Source organism: Anoplopoma fimbria, chromosome 10 (assembly GCF_027596085.1).
Source record: "Anoplopoma fimbria isolate UVic2021 breed Golden Eagle Sablefish chromosome 10, Afim_UVic_2022, whole genome shotgun sequence".
Classification (NCBI taxonomy): domain Eukaryota; kingdom Metazoa; phylum Chordata; class Actinopteri; order Perciformes; family Anoplopomatidae; genus Anoplopoma; species Anoplopoma fimbria.
Window position 1 is genome coordinate 23,596,873 of NC_072458.1, and position 24,900 is coordinate 23,621,772.

At 40.1% G+C, this 24,900-nt stretch overlaps 1 protein-coding gene across 1 annotated transcript in view; it reads left to right on the forward strand.

Moving 5' to 3' along the window:
* LOC129096835 (glutamate receptor ionotropic, kainate 5-like) overlaps nt 1-24,900 on the forward strand; it is a 63,398-nt gene that overhangs the window by 36,207 nt on the left and 2,291 nt on the right. The window contains 6 exon segments of the mRNA XM_054605513.1: nt 5,455-5,568; nt 13,233-13,342; nt 13,716-13,889; nt 18,347-18,512; nt 18,644-18,869; nt 23,059-23,187. Of these exon segments, the coding sequence (XP_054461488.1) occupies nt 5,455-5,568; nt 13,233-13,342; nt 13,716-13,889; nt 18,347-18,512; nt 18,644-18,869; nt 23,059-23,187 (919 nt within the window).

Sequence of the window (24,900 nt, forward strand, 5' to 3'; positions counted from 1 at the left end):
GAGTGTCCATGTGTGCATGTTGGCCTGGTCGCAGGCGATACGCTGCTCCTGTGTGTGAAATGTTTTCTGTGTGGTCACACTGGAATTTGATGAATGTTTAATGAGTAAAAGCCAATTTGTCTGTCGGAGATCTGTTCGTGTTTTGGAATCTGAGGCCTCTGGAGTTTAAACCAGGCGATCTCATAGTGTCTAAATAGTTTTCCTATAATGAAGTTCCAGCATCAGCAGAAGCTGCATTATTGCAACATTACTGAAGGTTATCAAACATGATGTTCTCTCAAGCTTTGTTTATACTCGTACTTGGCGCCGTAGCGTGAACGAAGGCGTTCATACTCTATGTGGTGTTATATGCATTATTCTACAAAAGGTCAGAGGGCGTACAAACAAAAAGAACTGTGAGGAATCTTAAAGACAACAAGTGTAACTCATAGAAATGCCCATTGACTGTAGTGTAACTGTAAAGAAAAAAGCTCAGTATTAAAGGGATTGTACAGAAACAAAGGTTGAATATGGCTGCAAAATATTTACTAAAATGTAGCTTTTTAAGACCTCCTATTTCTAAAGCATCTCAAAGTGAATTGTTCTTCTTTGTATAAATCCTTGGACATGAGTATAAACTAAGCCTGAAAGTTACACTGAATTTAATCCAAGAAGTTTCTTTACGTACTGTAAAACCAACCATATAGAGCACTTCACATCTTTCTCTTCCATTTAACAGTGAGGATATTTTGAGGCGTTTAGGTATAGAAGTATAGAAGCACAAACACAAAATTGCAATGCTGTTTGTCACGTTGTCTACTACTGCTAATAACACACGCACGCACGCACGCACGCACGCACACACACACACACACACACATTATCTGTCAGCTATATGTGATGGTGGCTGGTGTGTGTGTGTGTGTGTGTGTGTGTGTGTGTGTGTGTGTGTGTGTGTGTGTGTGTGTGTGTGTGTGTGTGTGTGTGTGTGTGTGTGTGTGTGTGTGTGTGTGTGTGTGTGTGTGCGTCAAAAAATAGGAAATTGGGAACACAAGCAGGCCATTAAGAGGCTAATCAACTGTCTTTTTTCTTACTAATTATACAGAGTTGTTTCAATTACACTGCGGGATCCCTCACACACATACACACACATATGATCACACACACACACACACACACACACACACACACACACACACACGCACAGGCCAGCAGGTATCCACACGCTTTTATCCGTAGCCAGAGACTCTTTATGCCTTTTATGTAAATGTGTTCAAAATTACAGATGTTCGTTATCTCTCTCTCTCTCTCTCTCTCTGTCTCTCTCAATGCTCATTGGATTTTGGGTCTGGCACTCCACCGTGAATCCCATTGTTGAAGCGCATCATCCTTTACCATAGTGACACACACCTCCCTGTTCTTCCATCTTTGTGAGGACCCTCATTTACATAATGTGTTCACTAACTCATTACCCTAACCATAACCTCTTTCTAACCTGTTCTTTACAACCAAGTCTTAAACCTCAAACTTGCCTTTGAAAAAGTAAGGGCCGATCAAAATGTCCTCGTTTTATCAAAGATGTCCTCACTCCGTGGTAAAAAAACTCCTGGTCCTCACTATGTAGCAAATACAGGAACACACACACTCGTTTATTTTTCTCATCGGAAATTTCAGAGGTGAAAGCTCTTTAAACAACCGTCGGCTTTCACACACACCTACACATACACACACACTACGTTGCTCTCTATACGGCCCGGGAGTCTGATGTAAGTGAGTGAAATTCGTTTAACAAGTGTCTACTCGTTAATCAATTAAGTGTTAATTAAGGAGCTGAGAGGTGTCTGGGGTCCAGATAAACGTTCCACTATGGATCCTCTCTTTGTCTCTCTGTTGACTTTAGACTTAATGAGAGTATCTTTCAACTTTAATTCCACTGTGCCATGTTTACCCAAAAAGGTTAATCCATCCATTCATGTATAGCTGCTGGAAGAAAAAAAAGTGCAAAACGTGTTGTTTTTTCTCGGTTAACTTTAAAACAACAATAGAAGGGAGGCATGGCAGAACCAGGACCGAGCGGGCAAGACTGTCAGGACCCTGTTGCAGTTAAATGAGAAGTTTTCTAAATGGAGTCTGGCAGCTGCAGATCTTTACGACTCATGGAAACGCCCCACCAAAATCAACACAAAGGGAAAGTTCCTTGTTGTAACTTGGTATTTAAGCTGAGCACTTTTTCCACATGGAGACATTTAATCAGCACAATTCTTTGTTTAAGAAAAGGTAGATTACAACACATGTCTTGCATTCAAGATTTTATTGAATCAGTGTATCACACTAATGTTTGACTTCTTAAAGTAACTCATGCATATCATATTGAGGTCCTCACATACCTGCATAAGAAACCGTGAATGAGCAAAGTCTAAAGTAAAGTGTGTCCCAGCTTGAGATGGGACCAGTATGAGCTCTGTGATTTACACACTGAGCCACACCAGGAACAAAAGCTCTTATCTGGCAGTTTTAGTGCCGTGCTGTTCCTTTAGAGCCGCACGGTAACAACTCACTGTTGCATTCAGTAACAACTGCGACTTCTGTACAATAAAAATCAATATTTCATTAAAGGACTCAGAAGAACGTTCAAACATTTGTAACAAAGGTGCTCATTTAATTGCGGCTCCAGTGGGTTAAAAAAATCGGTAGTTGAATCTTGTGAAAAAAGATGGTTGTGTTTGTGGAGTCCGGCCAGAATATGGTTCTGAGCAGACGGTAATCTTCATCTGCACACAGAACACTAACCTTGAAAAACAGGCAAGTGCATTTCTACATGATGAGCAGCGATAGAAACTATCATCATATGTCTTTGGATACATTTATGCAGCCGCCTCAAGGTTAAACATGAGTGATGAGAAAAAAGGTTTTTATGTTTCACAGAAAGAGAAAATATAGAAACAATCAAAATTACACTTTGGTTATATCACAAGAGATGAATGAGGAGTTAAGACAACGACAAAATCACAGGATCATAATGTGAAAGATGTGAAACACATTTATTTGCCTCTAAAACTTTTAAAGATTAGCTTTGCTTCTCAAAACTGTGCTAACAGAAGCTATAACTGAGAAGCTGTGTATTTAGCAAAACATTTGTTATTCAGTCTTATTCCTTTGTCACGTCTGTGTTAGTTTTTAATCATATTTAGTCAACCTCATCCTGTTTTTGTTCTTGTAAAACAAGCTTTAGTTGACTTAATGTCCAAGACCGTGGTGACACTTTTCTTTTTAATTAGACTTTTGGCATCTGATAGCGCCAAGACTCATTAACTCTCAAGTCCTATTAAGTTACATAATAAAAGCTTTTAAATGATAAAATAATGAGGGACTTTTATTGTAGGCTGCACGGTGGTGTAGTGGTTAGCACTGTCGCCTCACAGCAAGAGGGGCCCGGGTTCAATTCCCGGGCTGGACAACCTTCTGTGTGGAGTTTGCATGTTCTCCCCGTGTCAGCGTGGGTTCTCTCCGGGTTCTCCGGCTTCCTCCCACAGTCCAAAGTTTAGGTGCATTGAAGACTCTAAATTGCCCGTAGGTGTGAGTGGTTGTTTGTCTCTATATGTCTGCCCTGCAACAGACTGGAGACCTGTCCAGGTGAACCCTGCCTTCACCCATTGACAGCTGAGATCGGCTCCAGCACCCCTGCGACCCTTAACTGGATAAGCAGGTTACGGAAGATGGATGGATGGATGGATGGATGGGACTTTTATTGTGAATAATTAGTTGGAAAAAGAAATGTGTTTATCACAGAATTAGCAGACTAAATTTTGTTAGCAGCTATGCTTCAATTAAACAAGTCTACTTTACACTAGACACTTTAATAAAAAAACTACTTTTAACATACTAATTTACATGTAAATTTTCATATATTTTTATTTTGAAATGATGTATTATATTATTGCACTGAATTTATTATCCTTCCTTATATGTTCAAATGTAGTTAAGCCCTTTCTGATTCTGGTTCTAATACTGTGGGGAAAAGTGCAGCAAAAATAACTGGGGACTTTTATTGTGAAGGATTTAAAAGAAATTATATTTCTTTATCAGAATTGTGTTTAGATGAACACAATTACTATACGTTCTTCACAATAAAAGTCCCCTGTTATTTTTCCATCCAGCATTGGACAAGAAACTGCTGCATTTAAAAAAAAATATATATATATATATATATATATATATTTGTATTTGTATATAGAGAAAATAAACCATATATTTTTTTTTACTTTGCTTACGTTGGTGTCTCCTCGTTGTCTTCATCATGGAAAAAAACGGTTGTTGAAGAACACATTTAGTTGCAGTTTTCATAAACAAAACTAATTTCTTTAACCACACTCACTGACAGAAACAGTGGGGAAAAAAACACAGGAAGTGAACGTTTAATAGATACATTCAGAATGGATTTCATGGCTGATATTTAAATGACTCAACATTGTTATTTGAAACTCGACCCAGATTCAAACAGCGAGCTGAGAGGAATCGTGGATTCAGAGAGCAGATCATTACAGAAAAACAATATTCCTGAAGGCGTTGTGTGTTTTTTTTCCTCTGAATGTTTTCTGTTAATGCAAAACAGTTGAACATGAACGCAACTCAGTGGAGGTTGTTGAGCTCATTACAGAGTAAATTAGGAGGCGTTCAAATGTAAATCTCTCTCTGTTACACATTTAATTCACTCTGTTTATTCACATAAACTAAATATTTCTGCTCTTTTATCAGTGTAACTTGAATATTAGACTCTTTTAAATGCACTTCTTTCTACTCCTCACGTTCCTTCATGTCCTTATAATAATAATAATACATTTTATTCGGTGGCGCCTTACATCATATAATACCTGTGGTAAAACAATCAACAACAATGTCCTTGACATCTTCTTCTGTCCTGTTCCATTTTTATTTCTTTCCTCTCAGATCTCTGTTGACTTCCATCATTTCTGTTACTGATCTTTAATGAAAAGTGTTTCTTCCATGGTCTCATTTTCTCTCTCATATGCTTTTATTTGTATTTCATGTTCGACCTCCAGAAAATAGTCAAAAATGTACTTGAAAAGATAAACTTGCTTCAGAATTAAAACTATTGAAAAGTAATGTTTGCATGTGTTCACTCCCTTTGTTATGAAGCCTATAAATAAGATCTGGTGCTACCGATTATCTTCAGAAGTCACATAATTATTAAAATAAAGTTACATGATAGTGTTACATGATCTATCCAAGGATCATTAAATGCATTATTATAAAACAGAAAGAATATAGCCCCACAACTTACCTACAAAGAGACGACCAAATACTCACAGACCAGAGAAAGATAAAAAAAAAAAAAAAAAGAATGGATAAAATATATAATAAAAAGTGTTTTTCAGTAAACAACCATTTCCTCTGCAGGTCATAAGGAGACATCATAATGTGGATAAATGAACTCTTCCCTCTCTGTCTCTGTAGAAAGCAGACCTGGCGGTCGCCGGCTTCACCATCACCTCAGAGAGAGAGAAGGTGATCGACTTCTCCAAACCCTTCATGACTCTGGGGATCAGCATCCTCTACCGGGTTCATCTGGTACGTCCACCTCTGACTCCTTCATGGTCTTTATTCATACAGTTACTCATCAGTCTAGGAGTCATGGCTGGTTCTATTTAGCTAATGAAAACAGACGAAAATGTCTCCTGTGGAGCTTCATTCAGAGAGAAATTAAGGTTTTTACCAGCCAAAATACACTAAAATATTTATAAACCCAGCTCAATACCCAACTCATATTAGTAAATAAATGTTTTGCAGTTTGAATAATGAAGAAGGCTTGGAATGATTAGGCTTTTAAATGACATTTTAGTAACAATTGCAAGAGACAAATGATTGTCTTGTGATTCCAGAGACCCCTAAAATGTATTATTGAGACTCAATAGGTAAAAAGGCCCTGAAGGTGATTAGTTCTCGGGGGATTTCCACTCTGGGAGTCTCAGAACAGTTTGTTCCAAAAACAGCAATGCATCTCTATGGCATATATAAGAAGAAGATATATCCGGAGACTTGTAAAGTAGATTTATTTACTGTTGGTTTTGGGTCTCAACATGAGCGAGTAATGACTCCGGAGCAGTTTAGCCCTGCAGCACAGGTTACCATGGTGAGCCGGCTTTGTGAGCCTGGAAACGTTAGCTTGAATATCCACTATCAGGCCTCAGGAAAAAGTTGTTATCGACGTTCGATTGGTGAGTTTTACCTGGTGAACGTGCTGATTTACTGAAGATATGGAAAAAATTCACAAGATACAAAAGATGAAGCTGTAAATCACTTTTCGCTTGTTTGTTTTCTTCCAAATAAGAGTTTCAAGAGGCCGACAAAAGCTGCATTCATGTTGTTGTGGCAGAAAACCAATGAAGAGACGCAGCTCTTGGAGTTTGCAACCAGCAGGGATATTTTATTGCAGACAAGCTTACAACAAAAAGTCTTTCATGATCTCTTTATACTCTTGTGAACACTTTCAGCCAATCACGTCTTGTGGATTGGACCGTAACAAAGCACATCTTGCCTTTCACTCGCGTCCTGTTTTCCTTCTTAAATGTCAGGTCATGGTAACCTCTTTGGCAGGACAAATGATACTTCTACAGGAAATGTTATTCTTATTTCCCAACTTTCCTGGCATGTCTTTACCCACAGATGATCTTATCAAACAAGTTATTGGGGGTCAACATAACACGTTATATAAAGTTGTATAAAGTTGTATATTAGATAGATTTTCCTCAACAATGTCTCTGATCTTCCTGCAGAGCACCTGTCATCGTTCTCTCTCTCTCTCTCTCTCTCTCTCTCTCTCCGTCTGATGGATAATTTGATTAATTCAGAGAGAAAACGCTGCAGTCACAACAGCTTCCTCTTCCTCAGCTCCGCCGCCGGAGGCAGCGACGGTCTCCCCGACCGCTCAGGTCACACAGTCAAACTGTGGGTTCAGGACCGAGCGACAGCAAATGTTGCTGCGACCACAGAGATCGGATGAAAATAGAGCTGAGGACACAGAGAGAGGGCGTGTTTCTTCTTCTTTTTTGGGGAAAGGAGATGGGGAAGTGAGTCAGTAGGGAGGAAGCTGACAGGAGCTGCTGTTTGGAACATATTAGTTATTTCAGCCTCAGAGGGAGGATCGGTGACTCTGCCTCCCTGACTGGAATATGAAACATGGACTTCATGCTTGTGCATTTCCTGTGAGTCTCACAGAGACCTGCTCTGCTTGGAAATGTGGGGGAACAAGAATAGACTGTATAGAAGAAGTGGAGGTAGTCATCGTGACGTCATCCATTGGTTTGTGGACTGACGTTTTTGATGCGTTGAGTTTGGCGATTTTGCCATCGCCATCTTGGATTACGGGTTGTAATGTTGTTGTTTCTTTTGCAACTGATAAAGGGGAAGTTACCATACCTGATTTTGTAGGATATTTACGAATTAAAGTGCATTCATTTTCAGAATTAGAATAACAAACGGTTTATGGCAAAGTACGTTTGCACTTACAAGGAAGTTGGCTTGCTGATTGGTCCATGACAATAAACAAGACATCATTTTATGAAAATTTACAATAAAATATTATAAACAAACAAACGAATGAAAAGGACGTTAAAACAAGTCTGTTATTAAAGAGTCAAGTGTTTATTTAAGTGAATAGGGATGTGTTTTCGTAGGTTTAGCTAGTGTCAGTGAATGCCTCTTGAATAAATTGATATAGTTTGAAAACCCCAGAGTTTGCGATCACCTGAAGGTGACGTATAAATAACAAGAAAGAGTACCTGAGAAAATGATGAAATCCAAAACAATAACCCTGCAAGACGCTTTGTGGAGCTGCTGCAGCTCTCGGGAGTCGATTCTGCCTCCTCCACCTTTAAACATTTCAGGTTGTTTTTTTCATGAATTCAAAAAGAAAGCTCGATTTGTGAGAGAAATCTAGTCACACAGAGAACACTTCATAGTCAAACAAGATATTTCAAGCAATCTAAGTTAGGATTTCCTATTCTTTGTCCTATTTCAGGACATTTCTTATCACGTCTTTTGCAGCTTTTACGTCCACAATGTGGCCAACAGCAGGAGTTCTTCTCTAATGTCAGTGAATGTAAATACAACATTTATTTGTTTGTCGATAAAACACACCGGTGTCTGAGGCAGACTGATGATGTGCTGCAGTGTCGCTGCCTGCAGATACTGTACATCTGCAGCTCATCAGTATTCCCCTCCGCCGCCTGTCCTCAATCTTTGATCCAGTCCGCCGCTAGAGCCTCAGTGTATTGACTCAGTGATCAGTCAGCTGTTTCATTCGTGTGCAGCCGAGGCCGTCCTCCCGCCGCGGCCGGACCGACTTCATTCTCTTAAGTGTTTATTTTAGGATTAGGGTGACGGAGAGCACATTGTCGCTCACGGTAACGACATCTGTGGTCGTCGGTCAGGAGAACGACTTCAGCTTCCTGTTTGAACCCAGACGCCATAAACTCACTCCACTAAACACCTGCTGTTATCAAGTGCAGCACTGGTGACCATTATACACAGTAGATAAACTGGTTAACAGGCCATGGAAATGATGGTGCACACACACACACACACACACACACACACACACACACACACACACACACACACACACACACACACACACACACACACACACACACACACACACACACACACTTTAGTGTTGCTTACATGCAGACTAATTTACAACTCAATTTGTCTTTGCATTGATTTTGTGTGTTTGTGCCTGCTCTAGGATTAACTCCTCACAATCATCAAACCCTTTTACAACCAGCAGGATTGTGTGAAGTATGCTTCTTTTTTTTTAAACAAAGAAAACAAGTCAGTTGTGAAGATAAAAAAAAGTATCAGTCATGACCAGCTTTGATTTGTAGAATGTAGACAGGGATGCGGTACTGAAAAGCATGTTTTGTTTAAACAACTGCCAAAACTACACCCTCTATCATACCCAGAAGCTTTTAAAAACATAATTATCATCAGCTTTGCATCTCTCCTACGGTCTTTGAACATATCATGTGCGAAAAAAGCTTCCTTCAGAAAAAACAAAGCTTAAAAATGTTGATATTTCATCAAAAACATTTTATTCTACATTTCTCATTTAAGATCTCACCCAGAATAAACCGTTTGCTTTAAACAGATTCTGTAAAAAACATTAAATTCTGAGCTCCTCAGAAAAACTATGAAGCCATGATTGATTCATCTGAGACCAACAGTCACGTGACAACAATTTTGTGAAACTTCAGCTAAACTGCTGCTGAACACAGAGCAGAGAGGAGAGGCTGGAAGTGTTAATTGTTCAATATATACGGCACATAGAGGCTCCATTTTTCTCCAACATTGATAACACTTGTGGACACCGGGGAAAATTATGGATATATAGATTGTTTTATTTGGCAATTTCTGTAAAATTGAAAATCAACTTGCATTTATTTAATTTTTTTATGATTTATTGCATGCTAAATGTGTTATACAGCAATAAAAGAAAGGATTGAGTTACCTCTACTTCTAGCCATGATTGTGCGATTTGCACGGAGTAACAGACTTTTTATTGCAGTGAAAAAAACGAGGCCACAGAGTTAAATGTGACAGGAGCAAAAAACACCCCAAAACCTCTTGGGATTCACAGGGAAGCATTGAATGTTCCACCTTTGAGTTAAGTTAAGTTCGATTGATTTCCAGCAGCACACACATCATTTCCTGTTTGTGTAACGCATCAATTTATTGTATATTAGCAATAGAAAAAACAGTATACCATGACAATAAGTGTGTATTGGATACTGCATACAATTTAACACAAGAAAAACACACCGGTAATAACAACACTTCATGATCAATTCACACACACATGAAAGTGAACAAGGTCTTGAAGGCATCACAAGAATCAAAACACATTGATAACTGAATGAACAATGCAATCATGTCTGTAAGTGTACAGTGCTTTATGCACATTATATAACACACAAAGACCAACACACACACACACACACACACACACACACACACAGCATCTATTTAAATAGCTTGCGAGCACACTTAAAGATGGTAATCGTTTTAATTGCCCAAGCTGTTGACTTGTGCACACACATTAGTGGAGTGCCGTCGTGTTTATCAGTGTTCGTGCCCCCTGGTGTTGAACACTGTAAATTTATATCTGCTCTTGCTCCCAATTCATTAGTCGTCAATATATTATCACTCCGCTATTCTCCACGACAATTTATTACAGCGCGTACAAGGCGCCATGACGACGTCACCGAGAAAGAAGCAGCTGTGTGCAGGGGAGAAGGAACGACGTTGTCCAGATCAAACAAATGATAGTCGAGTCACATGAAAACCTCAAAACTTTCCACAAAGAAGTAAAAGCAGAATCATTTTTCCTGTCAATCCCAGTGTTAGGCATCAATTACTCCGTCACATATTACTTTCAGTGATTGCTTTACTCGATCACTTAAATCATCAAAGCGCTGTCAAAGGTGCCTTTAAACTCCAAATCCTTTCCAAACTCATGTCACATATTCTGTATGTCTCATGTAGATATAAAGACTTTAATGACACTGTGGCTTAAGAAGCAGCGAGCCAACAGTTTACAGCTAAGAGTCTTTTACAGAGCACGATGTCATCATCTTCATCCATCTTCACCATGAAGCTACAGGGTTCACACACCCTCCAGCTATAGACTGTATATAAGAAATGGACGTAGTCATCGTGACATCACCCATTGGTTTGTGGACTGACGTTATGAAACCTCGAGGTCAACGATTTCGCCGTAGCAATCTTGGATAACGGCTGTCGTCATGTTGTTTTTTGCAACCAGTGAACAGGAAGTGACCATATTTGGACTGAGGAGGAGTGATGTAGAGACGCCGTATACGTCTCTGGTGTCGACCGGAATGGAGCATCATTTACTAAATGAACATCATGCTGTATTGAAGAAGACTTGAAACTAGAGATTGAGACCATAAACTCATGTTTACAATGTTTACTGAGGGAATAAATCAAGAGAGAAGTAGAGTCATTTTCTCATAGACTTCTATACAACCAGAGGAGTCGCCCCCTGGTGGTCAGCAGAGAGAATGCAGCGAGCTAAGAACACACAATATGCAAATTTAATAACTTTTAAACTTTACAAAGTCGTTTTTTGCTTGAACACTGCAGTGGCTCCTGCAGGCGTTTGATCACTTGTGTTGCTGGACAGTTGTTGAAAAACGCACAAAACCATCTAAATAACTTTTTTATAAGAACCGTTGTTTCCGCAAACTGGTTTGGATATTCACATACTGTTAGATAAATAATGTTCTGTACTTTCTGGCCCTGCACAAAGAACTTTAAATCTGAGACAACTTCAAGTAAAGCTCTATAAAGTTTACCTTACATCTTCCCTGACACACGTCTGAAATGTCCCGATGCAGTGAACTCCCCTCTCTGAAACCACATCAGGGGAGAACAAGCTCTGAGGATTGTGTTCTTCTGACTTTCACCTTTTATTTAACAAGTACCAAAGTAACGTGATCTCCTGCTGAGAAAGAAAAGTCCAAAACACAACAAACAACCTCAGGAAATATATTAAAGTGTCCGAGGATATCAGGTTTGTTTTTACTGCATTCAAGCTTTTTAATGTTCTTACTCTCCTTTATTGTACCGACTGAAAATAAAACACAGAACAAATAACTCTTTCACAGTAAACATGAAGAAAACTAACAGAAATAATGAAGTTAAACTTTTTTTTTATTGAGGGCATCTTTGTGAGTTGATGTGCTGCAATTAAATTAAAGTTTGATTGGATGTAAATGTTAGAAACACAAATTACATTCAGTGTTGTTTAGTTATTTGGAGAAAATCTAATGGAAATTGAACAATATTCAACATTACAGGAGAATAACTGAGTTTTTGCATATTTATGCAGTTTATCAAATATTTATACAGTTTATCAAAATGTGCTCGAGTCAGATTTTTAAATGAACCATGGCGACATTGGAAGCCAGTGGTTTTGACATTTTGGTTCATGTTTCTACTCTGGATATCTAGTCTGATTCTGTGGAACAAAGCAGATCATCAACAGATTTTATTCGCACAGCATCGCTTTTTTTTATGAGCCAAAATGGGCCAAAAAAACAGAAAGAGATTTGATTGCCTCCATTACAGCTCCAGTCATCTGCTGTAATTGGGTCCAATCTGGGAGTTCCTCGTCTCTCCTCGCTGCCAAATCCTTTTTCTAGTTGACGGGGATGGGGGTGGATGGGGGGGTCATAAGCAGCACAGGGGAAGTAATGAAATGGTTCGATGGGAAGCGTCTGGCCGGGAACCATCAACCGATGGTCGTTAACACTTGAAAAGATTGTAACTTCATTTTTCTGTTTTATCTTGTTTTTGTTGTGTTTTGTGAATTGCAGATTTACGTGCCAACAAAACGTGATGAGTTGAAGGACAGACACAAAAAAAAGGAAAAGTTAATTCCAGGAGTCATTTTTCCAAAATATACGACTGTCAGAAAGTGAAGGTTGTGTCTGTGAGTCTGAGACGTTTCACAGCTTTCCGATCGCTGTGACCGGCAGATGGTCGTTATCACAATTCACTGCTGCCAGCTGGACACATTAAACTTTATGTTTGTTAAAGTTTGTGTTGTTTGTTGAGTGAAAGTGTAAATTCACTTCAAAGTATGGAAACACCTGCAGAACCAGTCTTCATTAACAAATACACAAAATTTGAAACATTTGCATCAATCTGCAAAATCATGTCACAATGCATGTTAGATTCATTTCAACACATACAAAACAGCTTAAAACCATATAATTGAGAAAAATAAAAAAACGTGACAGCTGTCAAAGAGTGTACACCTGAGCATTAAAAACTTTTTTTTTTCTTCAGATTTTGACACAATATGCAGAATATTTGTTTTGAGCAGCATCTAGTGGCCATTCAAGGAAATGCAGCTTAAAATATTGACTTTAACTTTCCACTGAAGAAGAGTTTTTGAGTGTTTAAATGAAGTAAAAACTTTCATTTTGATTGTTAGTCATCAATATTTCATGTTGCATAGACTTTTTGATACTTAAAGTTAAGTGTTAAACTTACATTTTTGAATATTTGAAACAATTCCAACTACAGACCATCTTCCCTGGTAGTTCCCCTGTGTCCATGAGGTGTGAAATACTCTGCTGCTTCAGCTGGTGATTCATTTTTGAGTGACACATAATTAACGGAGGGATTCTGTTTGTGTGTTTCAGGGCCGTAAACCGGGTTACTTCTCCTTCCTGGATCCGTTCTCTCCGGCCGTCTGGCTCTTCATGCTGCTGGCCTACCTCGCCGTCAGCTGCGTCCTCTTCCTCGCCGCCAGGTAACACGCCTGCACCATCTGTGTGTGTGTGTGTGTGTGTGTGCTTCTTTCACCTTTTTTTCCTGTTTCCTACCTCAACAATCTAATTGTCTGCCATAAAGACATTAAACTCTGTTTATATAGTCTCTTAAAAACATAATTCAATCATCTAAATACAAAGTTCACTTACTAGTGGATTAAATGTGCTTCTGTAAAAGCCCTATAACGGTGCAGTCAATTTACTAATAAATGTTTTGTGCTGTTATCTGGAGTGTGAAAGATTTTAAATCACTATGGAGTGCATTAAGAGGATTGTTTAATTGAATTTCATAGTAGAAGACGAGGTGGTTCACATGTGTGTAGTAAAGACTAGTCTGGGTCCCCCCCCCTCCAGGCTCAGCCCCTACGAGTGGTACAACCCTCACCCGTGCCTGCGGGAGCGGCGGGACGTCCTGGAGAACCAGTACACGTTGGGGAACAGTCTGTGGTTCCCAGTGGGCGGCTTCATGCAGCAGGGCTCAGAGATCATGCCGCGGGCCCTGTCCACCCGCTGCGTCAGCGGAGTCTGGTGCGTACAACTCACCAGCGTCTGATTCAACACACTTATTTACAGATTCTGCATGTGTGTAGGAGCTGTTTAACATGAGAGAGCAGAGCAGATCTGCACTGATGGAGGACTGAAGAGCTCTTAACGGGCTCATATCCTCCTTCTCAGAACGCTTACTGGTTTTTAACTTCTTGTTTTCATGCAGGACGCACTTCCCCGTTCTCTCAGAGCATTGTTGAGCATGAAGATGGAAATTAACGTTCTTGATTGATGCTCTCTGTCGCTCTTTAGACCCAGAAAATCAAACTACAAATGTAAACAGGGTTAAAAAAAGAAGAGAGGAGCAAAGAGTCAGAGAAAATATTACAGTGGTTATTTCATTCTTCATATCTGTTACGTCTCTCTTCAAACTCGATGCCAACTAAATTGTAACGATGCTCTGCTTGGATGGAGACGGACAGAATTTGTGGTGGAGGTGACAAAGAAAGCGCCGGAAAAGGAGAAAAAAGTTAGCGAGTCGTATTCGTACGATTGTTAATGAAAAAGTTCCTCCTCGTTTCTTGTGCGTTTTACTACAAAGTCCAGGAACACGTGTCAATTTCCGCTTGTTACATGTTAACAGTCTTTTCAAGATAAACTTCTGTATTCAAAGAAAATAACTTAGTGAGATTTAGGCAACATAACTGCTTGGTTATCTTTAGGAAAAACGTCACGGTTCAGGCTGGTCACATCCAGCATTCGTAGCTACGAATAATAATGCTCTGTAATTGGAATATTGTATTTTATCTATGTAATCACGAACGAGGAAGTATGAAGTCGGACGCGTAGCGGTAGTGGAGGTGATCAAACTGATCTTCAGCCAGGAGATTACTCTTCTTTTCTCATGTGAAACAAGAAATCAACGTTGATTTATTTGTCATATAACTTCGTACTTTCGTCATTATTTTAACCCAAACAACAATCTTTTTTTAAACCTATTTTTTTCCTGTGAGGATGGGAATTTATTTTGAAAAGACCGTATTTATGTAAAGACTGGAAATTGTTGTATTTGTTGCATGGTTGGGTTTAGAATAAGTATTTAAACTTAGTAAAACGTAAACAACATATCAGTACGTAAAACACGTCTCAAACGTCAAAGTAACACTTTGGGACACGAACACCGGTCTGCTGGTTAAAAGTCCTGTGTTTGTTTGACTCATCCACTATAAGTGGTTGTTCTCACTGTTTATACTGATCACTTAGCTTTCAGTCGGCCAATATGTTGTAAAATGACACGCAACAAGCACGATGACATTGTTATTGAACGCTAAATGACTTACGAATTATCGAGTCATTTAAACGCCATTTAGAGGGATCCGAAAAGATAAATACGTGAATACTGAAGACTCATTTGTCCCGAGAATTAATGTAGATTTGAACCTTTCGCTTAAGAAGCTCTGAGAGGTTGAGATGCAGTTTTTGGCTGAAATATAACAGATTATTTTTGTTTTTATTTTCTTTTAACAGCATCTTTTTTGTCCCTTAGTTTTTTCAAATATATATATATTTTTTACTTTAACCATACTTTTATTCTTCATTTTTCTTTTTCCTGTTCCATATGAATCACATTGTAGTGTTCTTGTTGGTGTCGCGGCGGTTTGTCTCTCCCTCGTTTAGCTGAACATCAGCTGAAGGTGAACAGATGGTTTCATGTCTCTCAGGTCAAAATGATGATGTCACTTTCTCTTCCTGATTCGTTTCCGCTCCTCTAATGTCCTCTGTCCGACTCCAAGCAGCACCTGACCCTCATTTTTCTGCACAGATTTCCCAGCAGCTTATAAATGTGATAAACTTCTAAAGACCGCCGTGCCAAGCTATGTTGCATCGGGTATCCGTATTTATTTGCTTTCATAAGAAGACGTTTGTTGGACGTTTTTTGGTAATGCCTTCATTTTATAGGTCAGTTATTTCTAAATACTCTGAATAAACTTTATAATTTCACATAAATTATATAGAAAATGGGAATTTCTATGAAGATGAATTCCATATACATTTTTATTCTTTATTAATTTATTATTATAAACTATATTCCTTATGTTTAATTTTTATTGTATTATAGGTCCCCATTATTACACAGCTTTTATATAATTAGAAATGATGTTCCCATAAAATAAATTGTTACAATCTTTTTATTATTCTTTGATTTTCTTTTTTGAATTCAAGCTCATCCTTTGGTTTCATTTGGTTGAAAATGAAGTCGTTTTGTTTTTTTGTTCTTTTTTTGATGACTGTATTTTAGTTGCTATTTCAGACTCATTTTGTCACTGTCCCTTTTTTATTTGTCATGCTCCCGTTTAAGCCAAATACCTTCACTAAAATACTTGCTGATCTCATGTTAAAAACAGAGACATCATCATCATCTTCAAACATTCACTTCAACAAGAAGGATATTCAGACCAAACCTCCGTCCTCCTGCTGGCTGTGAAGGCTGAAATTACAATTAGTCCTCCAACTCGTCCTCTCCTGTCCCCTCCTTCTCCTCCTGTTTTTCCTCCTCCCCTCCTCTCCTCTCCTCCTCCCTCCCTTATTCCCAGTAGCTGCAGTCAGACAGATGGTGGAGTGATACTGGAGGGACTGGAGAGACCATCAGCATTATTTCTCTGACAGCTCTCAGCCTCGCCGGGCACTTGGCCGATAAAAGCTCATGATGGCGAAGGCATGAACTTCAACATACTGATATCTGTCTGTCTGTCTGTCTGTCTGTCTGTCTGTCTGTCTGTCTGTCTGTCTGTCTGTCTGTCTGTCTGTCTGTCTGTCTGTCTGTCTGTTTATCTGTCTGTCTGTCTGTCTGTCTGTCTGTCTGTCTGTCTGTCTGTTTATCTGTCTGTCTGTCTGTCTGTCTGTCTGTCTGTCTGTCTGTTTATCTGTCTGTCTGTCTGTCTGTCTGTCTGTCTGTTTATCTGTCTGTCTGTCTGTCTGTCTGTCTGTCTGTCTGTCTGTCTGTCTGTCTGTCTCACTGGCTCGTTGAAGAGGTCATAACTCCATCAAGGCTTATTTGGTCCATAAATAGAAGAAGTGCATCTTGTATTTGTATTCTGTCTCATCTATTACGTTGCAATGAATAAATACTTTTGTTAAGTGATTGCAACATTACAAGCTTGGGTAGAACCTGTGTCAAAGGTGACTAGAAGTTAATTGCACCTTACAGCCCAAACCAGCCTTTACCGGTTATGTTAACAAAAAATATGATTAGTAAATATGTTTCATATTAGTCTCAAATCACTCTTGCAAAATAACTACAATGCCACTTTGTTAATGTTGTGAAACAATTAGTTTGGGTTTAGGCAACAAACTTCATGGTTAAAGTTACAAAATAAATGATTGGTGTTGAAATCATAATGTATCGTCATAAAGTAACGACATAGCTTAACAAAGAAAACCAGAAACATCATAACGAAAGGAAGACATAACATGACGATGTAATGACAAAACGATGTAACGTAACAACATTCCATAACAATGTAACCTAAAAACATAACGTAATTATGTAACGTTACAGCGTAACATAACAACATAACATACCATAATGTAACAATGTAATGTCACAACACATCATAAGAAAGTGATGTAAAAAAGGTTCAATGTAACGTAACAATGTAACGTAACAATGTAATGTAACCACGTATTGACATAACGGTGTAACGTATCACTATTCAAAAACGATTGATTGTAATGATGTGACATGACGAAATAATGTAACGTAATGATGTAACGTAACAAAGTAATTAACAACGTAAAGCCGTAACGCAACAACATAATGATATAACATAATTCATTAATTGCAACATAAGGTAACGTAACGTGATGATGTAACGTAACAACATCGCTGAACAACCCTCTACTACTACTTGCTCTGACCAAATGCCCCAAAAAATGGGTCAACATTGAACGTGTCCTTGGTTTGCAGAAAAGTACAATGTCATCACTTTTTCCGGCAGACTGGGCCGTCCAGCCAATCACAATGGTGAATTTTCAGGGTATGAAATAACGATTGAATGTAATCACCAGAGCCCAAACTCTACTCTGTCTCCTTTAAAGCTTTTATTGCTTTACTCCTATATGTCTAATGTTTAATGTCTAATATCTGACCTTCCTCCTCCCTCCCTCCCTCCCTCTCTGTTTTACCCCCATCTCTCTCTTTCAAACCTCGGCTCCCTCCATAATTCCCTTGCTCATCACTTCTGTCTCATTTCCTCTGCAGTGGAGGTGTCCTGCTCCTCTCTGCTGCAGCTCGAGTTCATGTTTAGGTTGATGGTTTTTACCTAAAAATCCTGACGTTTCCTGCAGTGCTCTCCATCTGTCTCCCTTCTGCTTTCCACTCGCAGCCCTTAATGAAGAGAGAGAGAGAGAGAGAGAGAGAGAAAGAAACAAGACGAGTGTTTGAAAGTTTCTCAGGGTAAATAAAGGTTAAAGCTGATCTTCGTCTCTGCTCCTCTCAGGTGGGCGTTCACCCTCATCATCATCTCGTCCTACACGGCCAACCTGGCGGCGTTTCTGACGGTGCAGAGGATGGAGGCTCCCATCGAGTCTCCGGACGATCTGGCCGACCAAACCAACATCCAGTACGGAACGATCCACGGAGGCTCCACCATGACCTTCTTCATGGTGAGACGGGGGAAGACACTGATCACTGCCTGGGTTTAGTTTGACCAATTTCTTCTGATAGCAACAGGAAAGGTTGACGAATGTTTGAACGTCTGGAAAAACTCTCTCTTCCTCTTCCTCCCCTCCTCCAGAACTCGCGGTACCAGACGTACCAGCGGATGTGGAACTACATGAACTCCAAGCAGCCCAGCGTGTTCGTGAAGAGCACCGAGGAAGGCATCGCCCGCGTCCTCAACTCCAAGTACGCCTTCCTGATGGAGAGCACCATGAACGAGTACTACCGCAGCCTCAACTGCAACCTCACGCAGATCGGAGGGCTGCTGGACACCAAAGGATACGGCATCGGCATGCCTCTGGGTGAGTTACAAGAAACAGAACGGGCCTTCTGAGACATGTGAGGACAATTTTGGGAGTTTAGAGCGTGGAGAGAGGAGGGACGAATGAAAAGAAATCTGTGTCAGAGACTACGTTTACAGGCACAAAATATTCTTTTTTTTTTTGGTGCTCTTATTCTAGAAAGGACAATATTACTAGCAAAGTGTTCACGAGGCCAAAGAAAATGCATGTTCCACTAATATTCTCGTTTACATGCAGCTGTCTGTATTCAGATTAATGTGAAACGACGGCATGCCTCATCCTCATCAACGGGGTCAGTGAATCCAACATCGACATCATTCTCTTGTGCGTTTGACGGGTCGATGCCCAACATGTTGTTTATCACATCAAACTAGAGAAAACAGGAACGTCAGGAGCAGCTTGTGCCGTTTTGTTCCTTAGCGTCAAAACTTGTTTTTTTTAAAGTTTTCCATAGGTTTAGAAGTTTTGGGATTCTTGTTAACTCAGCCTCCCTATTTCATTCCTTCAAACACCTTCTTTAAAAGGTCAACGTTGAGATATTTGTTCATATCCCAAAACCTGTTGATATCCAACTCCTTCATGATGTTTAAAAGTAGGAGTGTTTCTTCTTCTGTTTTGGGGGGCATCCATCTCTTCTCCAGCTTTGAAAAACGTTTGCTAGTTGGTTTGTGTTCAACACACAGAGCTGGTCGTAAACAGTAAAGAGGCCGTATTTACACCTGTTGAGACGCATATCCTGAATGCTCCATTCGGAATCAGGTCTAATTCAGAATATGCAAACAGAATTTGATGTTTACATGAGCAAAATCAGAATATTGTCACATTTGGAATAAGAGTGTGCATGTAAACTAAGTCAATGTCACATCAGTGGTATCAATCAATATCAAATGTAAACTCTGATTTTTAGACCTACACAGGTAAACATTTCTGCAGATTTCAAAATAAAAACCAGAGTTAGACTGTACAAATGTTGGCTAGAATGTAAAATAAGATAAGACTACAGGTCCCCCAGATGAATGTATCAATCATCCCTGGAAACAGAGAACAAGCACCAACCTGGTGTGTGTGTGTGTGTGTGTGTGTGTGTGTGTGTGTGTGTGTGTGTGTGTGTGTGTGTGTGTGTGTGTGTGTGTGTGTGTGTGTGTGTGTGTGTGTGTGTGTGTGTGTGTGTGTGTGTGTGTGTGTGTGTGTGTGTGTGTGTGCTCTGCCATGTTTATGTGAGGTGTAATTGTGGTTAGTCTGCTGTCACATCACATTTAGTTTGTAATATATTGAGGCTGCCTTACGTTTTGTCCGGCACCTTGTGTGTCGGTTCTGTTAACCAGGTCATATTCTCTGTGCAGCTGCTGCTCCTGGCAAATTAAAGCCACCATGATTCCAATTTGGCCTCGGTCTGCTTTTGCCGGAGTCTGGCCTCGCCTCGTCATCCGCCTCAGACTTGTTTCTGGTGCTAAGTGTTTCGTGCATAGATTAGCATAGTTAATAGAGGAGGGAGGATGTGGACAGAGCAAACAGTGGGAAGACGGAGACAGAAAAAAGAGACAAGGGGTATTTGGGAGCCCGGCCTGCCCGTCAACCTGCCTGTTAAGAGATGAAAATAAATGCAGCAGAGTCGCCCCGTGCCCCTGGTAGACGCCGTCTCTCATGCTGACTGACAGAGAGCGATTAGCATCGGCCTCAAAAGAGAGAAATGAGAACTCACGGCTGTTCTGGGAGTTTAAAGTTCATTTCATTCCCGTTTCCAACAGACAGCGAACGTGACTCTTTTTAACCATCATCGTTCCCTGAGGTGGTAATTAGTGTAACCATGAAGGCGAAGGTCCCATGACTTAACAGAGTAGTCATTTTAAACCAAACCACGAACCATTCTGCCCTTAAGGAACGTACTTATCTCAACCCAAACCGTAGTGTCTCCTTAAATATATGATCTAGTCAGACCAGAAAACAGTTCATACTTAATGGTGTGACTTCACATATGTGACTTCAAATCCATGCCTCTTCCCAGGAAACATACCTTTATGTAACAGAAACAGCACCAAACTTGCCATCTTGAAATACGACCATCCCCATCTTGTTTTTTTATCCAACCTGTGAACAGGAAGTGACCATATAAGGACTGAGGAGGAGTGACGTAGAGACGCCGGATACGTCTCTGGTGTGGACCTGTCAATCAGTGTGTAGCCCCGCCCTAAAGCATCCCCTGCTTTATGGTCTGTTTGACTCTAAATGGAGCATCATTTACTAAATGAACATCATGCTGTATTGAAGAAGACTTGAAACTAGAGATTGAGACCATAAACTCATGTTTACAATGTTTACTGAGGGAATAAATCAAGAGAGAAGTAGAGTCATTTTCTAAATAAATACTTAAAGTTTCAAAGGTAAAACTACCTTTCAAAGTGGAATTACATAAAAAATGAAAAACTCAAGAATCATTGGAGGAGAGAGAAAAGTGTGTATTGTCCCAAAAAAGAAGTAAAAGGGCATCCATCCACTTTGGAAAAGAAAGATCACCTGACGTTGATCCTTTTGGAAACTTGCCAAACAAGGTATCCGTCTTTGAAGGAAGGTGTTTAAAAAAACGTAAAGAAAAGAAAGTCAGGCGGCGACGATGAATCATTCTATATCTCTAAAAATATTGAGTGTCTAACCAGTTAAAGTGTCATGATTTAGTAAAAGACTTAAATGATCTTTTACCTTGAAAAACAGCCACACACTTCCTGCTGTCTGTCCTTTTGGTGAAAGTTTTTGTCTCTTGTTAATGGAACAAGAAAGAAGATGGATGAGTTCGCGGTGAGGAGGAGAGGTTCATAATTTACAGCTGCAGTGGACGAAATATTAATGACAGGAAGAGAAAAGTGACCACAGAGGGAATCAGCTTCAGGACCTCAGAGCTGCTTTATTACAGAGTTTCTTAGATCAATGATCCTGAACTAAACCGGGTCTCAGAGTTTAAACAGGTTTCACTATTTTAATGAGTATAGAGAGGGGGAAGTCCCGCCTAATTTCTAAATAAATCTGTATGGTAGCCAATGGGGAGAGACAAATATATTTTGATCCAGTTTGGTTTGTGCCATGAATTACACATATGATATTTGTCGTATTATCGTTTAGTTTTGTGTGAAAACAATCAGTGAATTAAATCATCCTTTCGCGATAACCGTAACCAACGTATCCTCAAACAACGGTTGGTATGATATCTTACAAAAAGTCTCTCCCAATGACTTATAAAAGAAGTGGACGTAGTCATGGTGACGTCACTCATTGGTTTGTGGAAGGATGTTCTGAAGCCTCGAGTTTGGCGATTTTTTTGTTTTTGTTTTGTTGCCTAGAGCTAACTGAGTTGATTCATGTGAAGACATGTTTATTTTGAAAAGACTCTACTCATGTTACTAGTGGATATTGACACATAGCACGTGACTTTAGTAGAAAAACAATCAAAAACTGAGTCAACCCTCCGGTTCTGCAAATGATGCTCCATTTAGAGTCAAACAGACCATAAAGCAGGGGATGCTTTAGGGCGGGGCTACACACTGATTGACAGGTCCACACCAGAGACGTATACGCCGTCTCCTCAGTCCAAATATGGTCACTTTTGTTCATTGGTTGCAAAAAAACAACATGGCGATTACGAAACTGACAAATCCAAGGCTTTGAAATGGCATTGTCTCAAACACTCCTCATGCTAGATCAACGGTTGTGGTTGGTCGTCCTAGGCTGCTGGTAATCTGTCCAAAGTGGACGAGGACCAGAAGCGTCTGACAGAGTAAATAAAACACGAGCTCACAGGTTCACAGGCAAAATGAATCGTAAACTTCATTTCTAGGAAACAGGATTGGTGGCTGACACCACGCTGCTGCTGCTGCTGAACAAATTCCACATTTATAACCAGTCGATATTTTCCATTAACAGGTTGAGTTAGTTCTGAATACAGCACATCTCAGGTGCAAAAAGAGATTCATATTCAAAGATGCAGCTGCTGCTTCAGTCTTTCTCAGTCTATCACTAAATGTGCTCACTGGAAGGAAAATGTCAATATAGAAATGAAGATGCATTGTGCTCGTTAGTGCAGCTTAACACATGTTAAATAAAGGACAGGTGAGCAGGTGAGCTGTGGGTTTAACTTCCTTTATTCCTCAATAAACCGGAGCTGAATGTCTCTGTGACGGTGACTCTTGTTTCTCCTCAGGTTCTCCGTACAGAGACGAGATCACTCTGGGGATCCTACAGCTGCAGGAGAGCAACAGGCTGGAGATCCTGAAGAGACGCTGGTGGGAGGGGGGCCAGTGTCCCAAAGAGGAGGACCACCGAGCCAAAGGTGGGTGTCACGGCTCAGACCGTCATTCTGAAACGTACAGATGTGAGAAACGGCGTCCAACTCTCTGCAAGGGAAGACAAATAATACAACATTCACAGATATAAAATGTTTCCTCGTCTGTCTGGATTTATTCCCCTGGATGTACCGATGCCTCCCGAAACCAGGTTCTAAACGGGAACCGGTTCTAAATGAGTAAAACTTGGAGTATTGATGTGGTTTCCTAGTTAAAGGTTCTGCTTACGGTACATATATCTGGAGTGAGATGTCCTCGCCTCAAACGTCCTCTCTCTGTCTCTTTGTCTTTGTCTTTGTCTTTACTCTCACACACACACACACACACACACACACACACACACACACACACACACACACACACACACACACACACACTACATTTCCTCCAGTAGACTCTCGTCTCAAACTCAATAAACCCCTCACAAGTTAAGGAGGAAACAGCAGCAGTTTATCACAACATGTCTGTCTTCACGCGATCCATTAGCTCTGTGCCGTTTATCGCTTCCTTGTTCCTGATTATGTGGAATAAAAACGAAAGGATTTCACTGGATATATATGAAATATGCGTGGATACATATACGAGTGCTGTATGAGAACAGCCTGAGCCAACAGTCCAAAAGCCAAAAATAAGTAATAAATATAAGTTAGCTAACCGACTGTTAGCCAGTCATGCTGTAAGGCGCCTCCATCAGGCTACACTGAGCTTAATGATAATGTTGGCATGCTTATATACTCATCATAATAATTCTAACATGATGATGTTAAGCAGGTGTAATGTTTACCGTGCTAGCATATTAGCATGCTGACACAAAGTACAGCTGAGGCTGATGGGATGTCTTTAGTTCTGCAGGTGTTTGGTCATAAACCAAAGACTTGGACACAAATATCAACCTGCTGGTGGCGCTAGAGGAAAAATCAGGTGATCGTCAAAGTTGTGTTTGTGAAAGATTTCAAGGCAATCCGTCCTCCTTCTTGTCTCTTGCTTTATTTTTCATTAACTGTGAAATGAGACATAAAACATAAAACCCAGCCTCTCCGACACGACCTCATTTCATCCTCCGATATATCATATGTCTTTTCTCTGCATCGATTGACGACCGAGTTTTTTCCCTCAACGTTTCCCTTATTGACCCACAGACATGTTTTTCTATTTTTTCCCCTGATGTGTCTCACTGTAACAAGACGAGACGCTTTCTGTCCATCGACTTTCTCACTAAAGGAGCCAATCACAGAGGGAATGTGAGTCTGTCTGAGTATCGATCAGCTGCCTTCATCCCCAGAGCACACGGACATGAAGTCACACGGCAAAGTCGTGTGTGTGTGTGTGTGTGTGTGTGTGTGTGTGTGTGTGTGTGTGTGTGTGTGTGTGTGTGTGTGTGTGTGTGTGTGTGTGTGTGTGTGTGTGTGTGTGTGTGTGTGTGTGTGTGTGTGTGTGTGTGTGTGTGTGACTGAGCCATTAAGACCCATTAAGACTAATCAAGTGTCTCTTTGCTCTTTAGCTCAGAGGTCCTTTCACACAGATTCAAATATATAATGTTCACTGGTATACATCACAAGTTGCACTTTTGAACCCAAAACATTTGCTGGTTCTCATCTCTTCAGTTTTTCTTTCATACTGGTCAGATATTGTGGCGTTTTATTATTCTGTCAGATTTATATTCAGCAGTGCACCGAGTTATACTGTCCCTTTACTTCTAT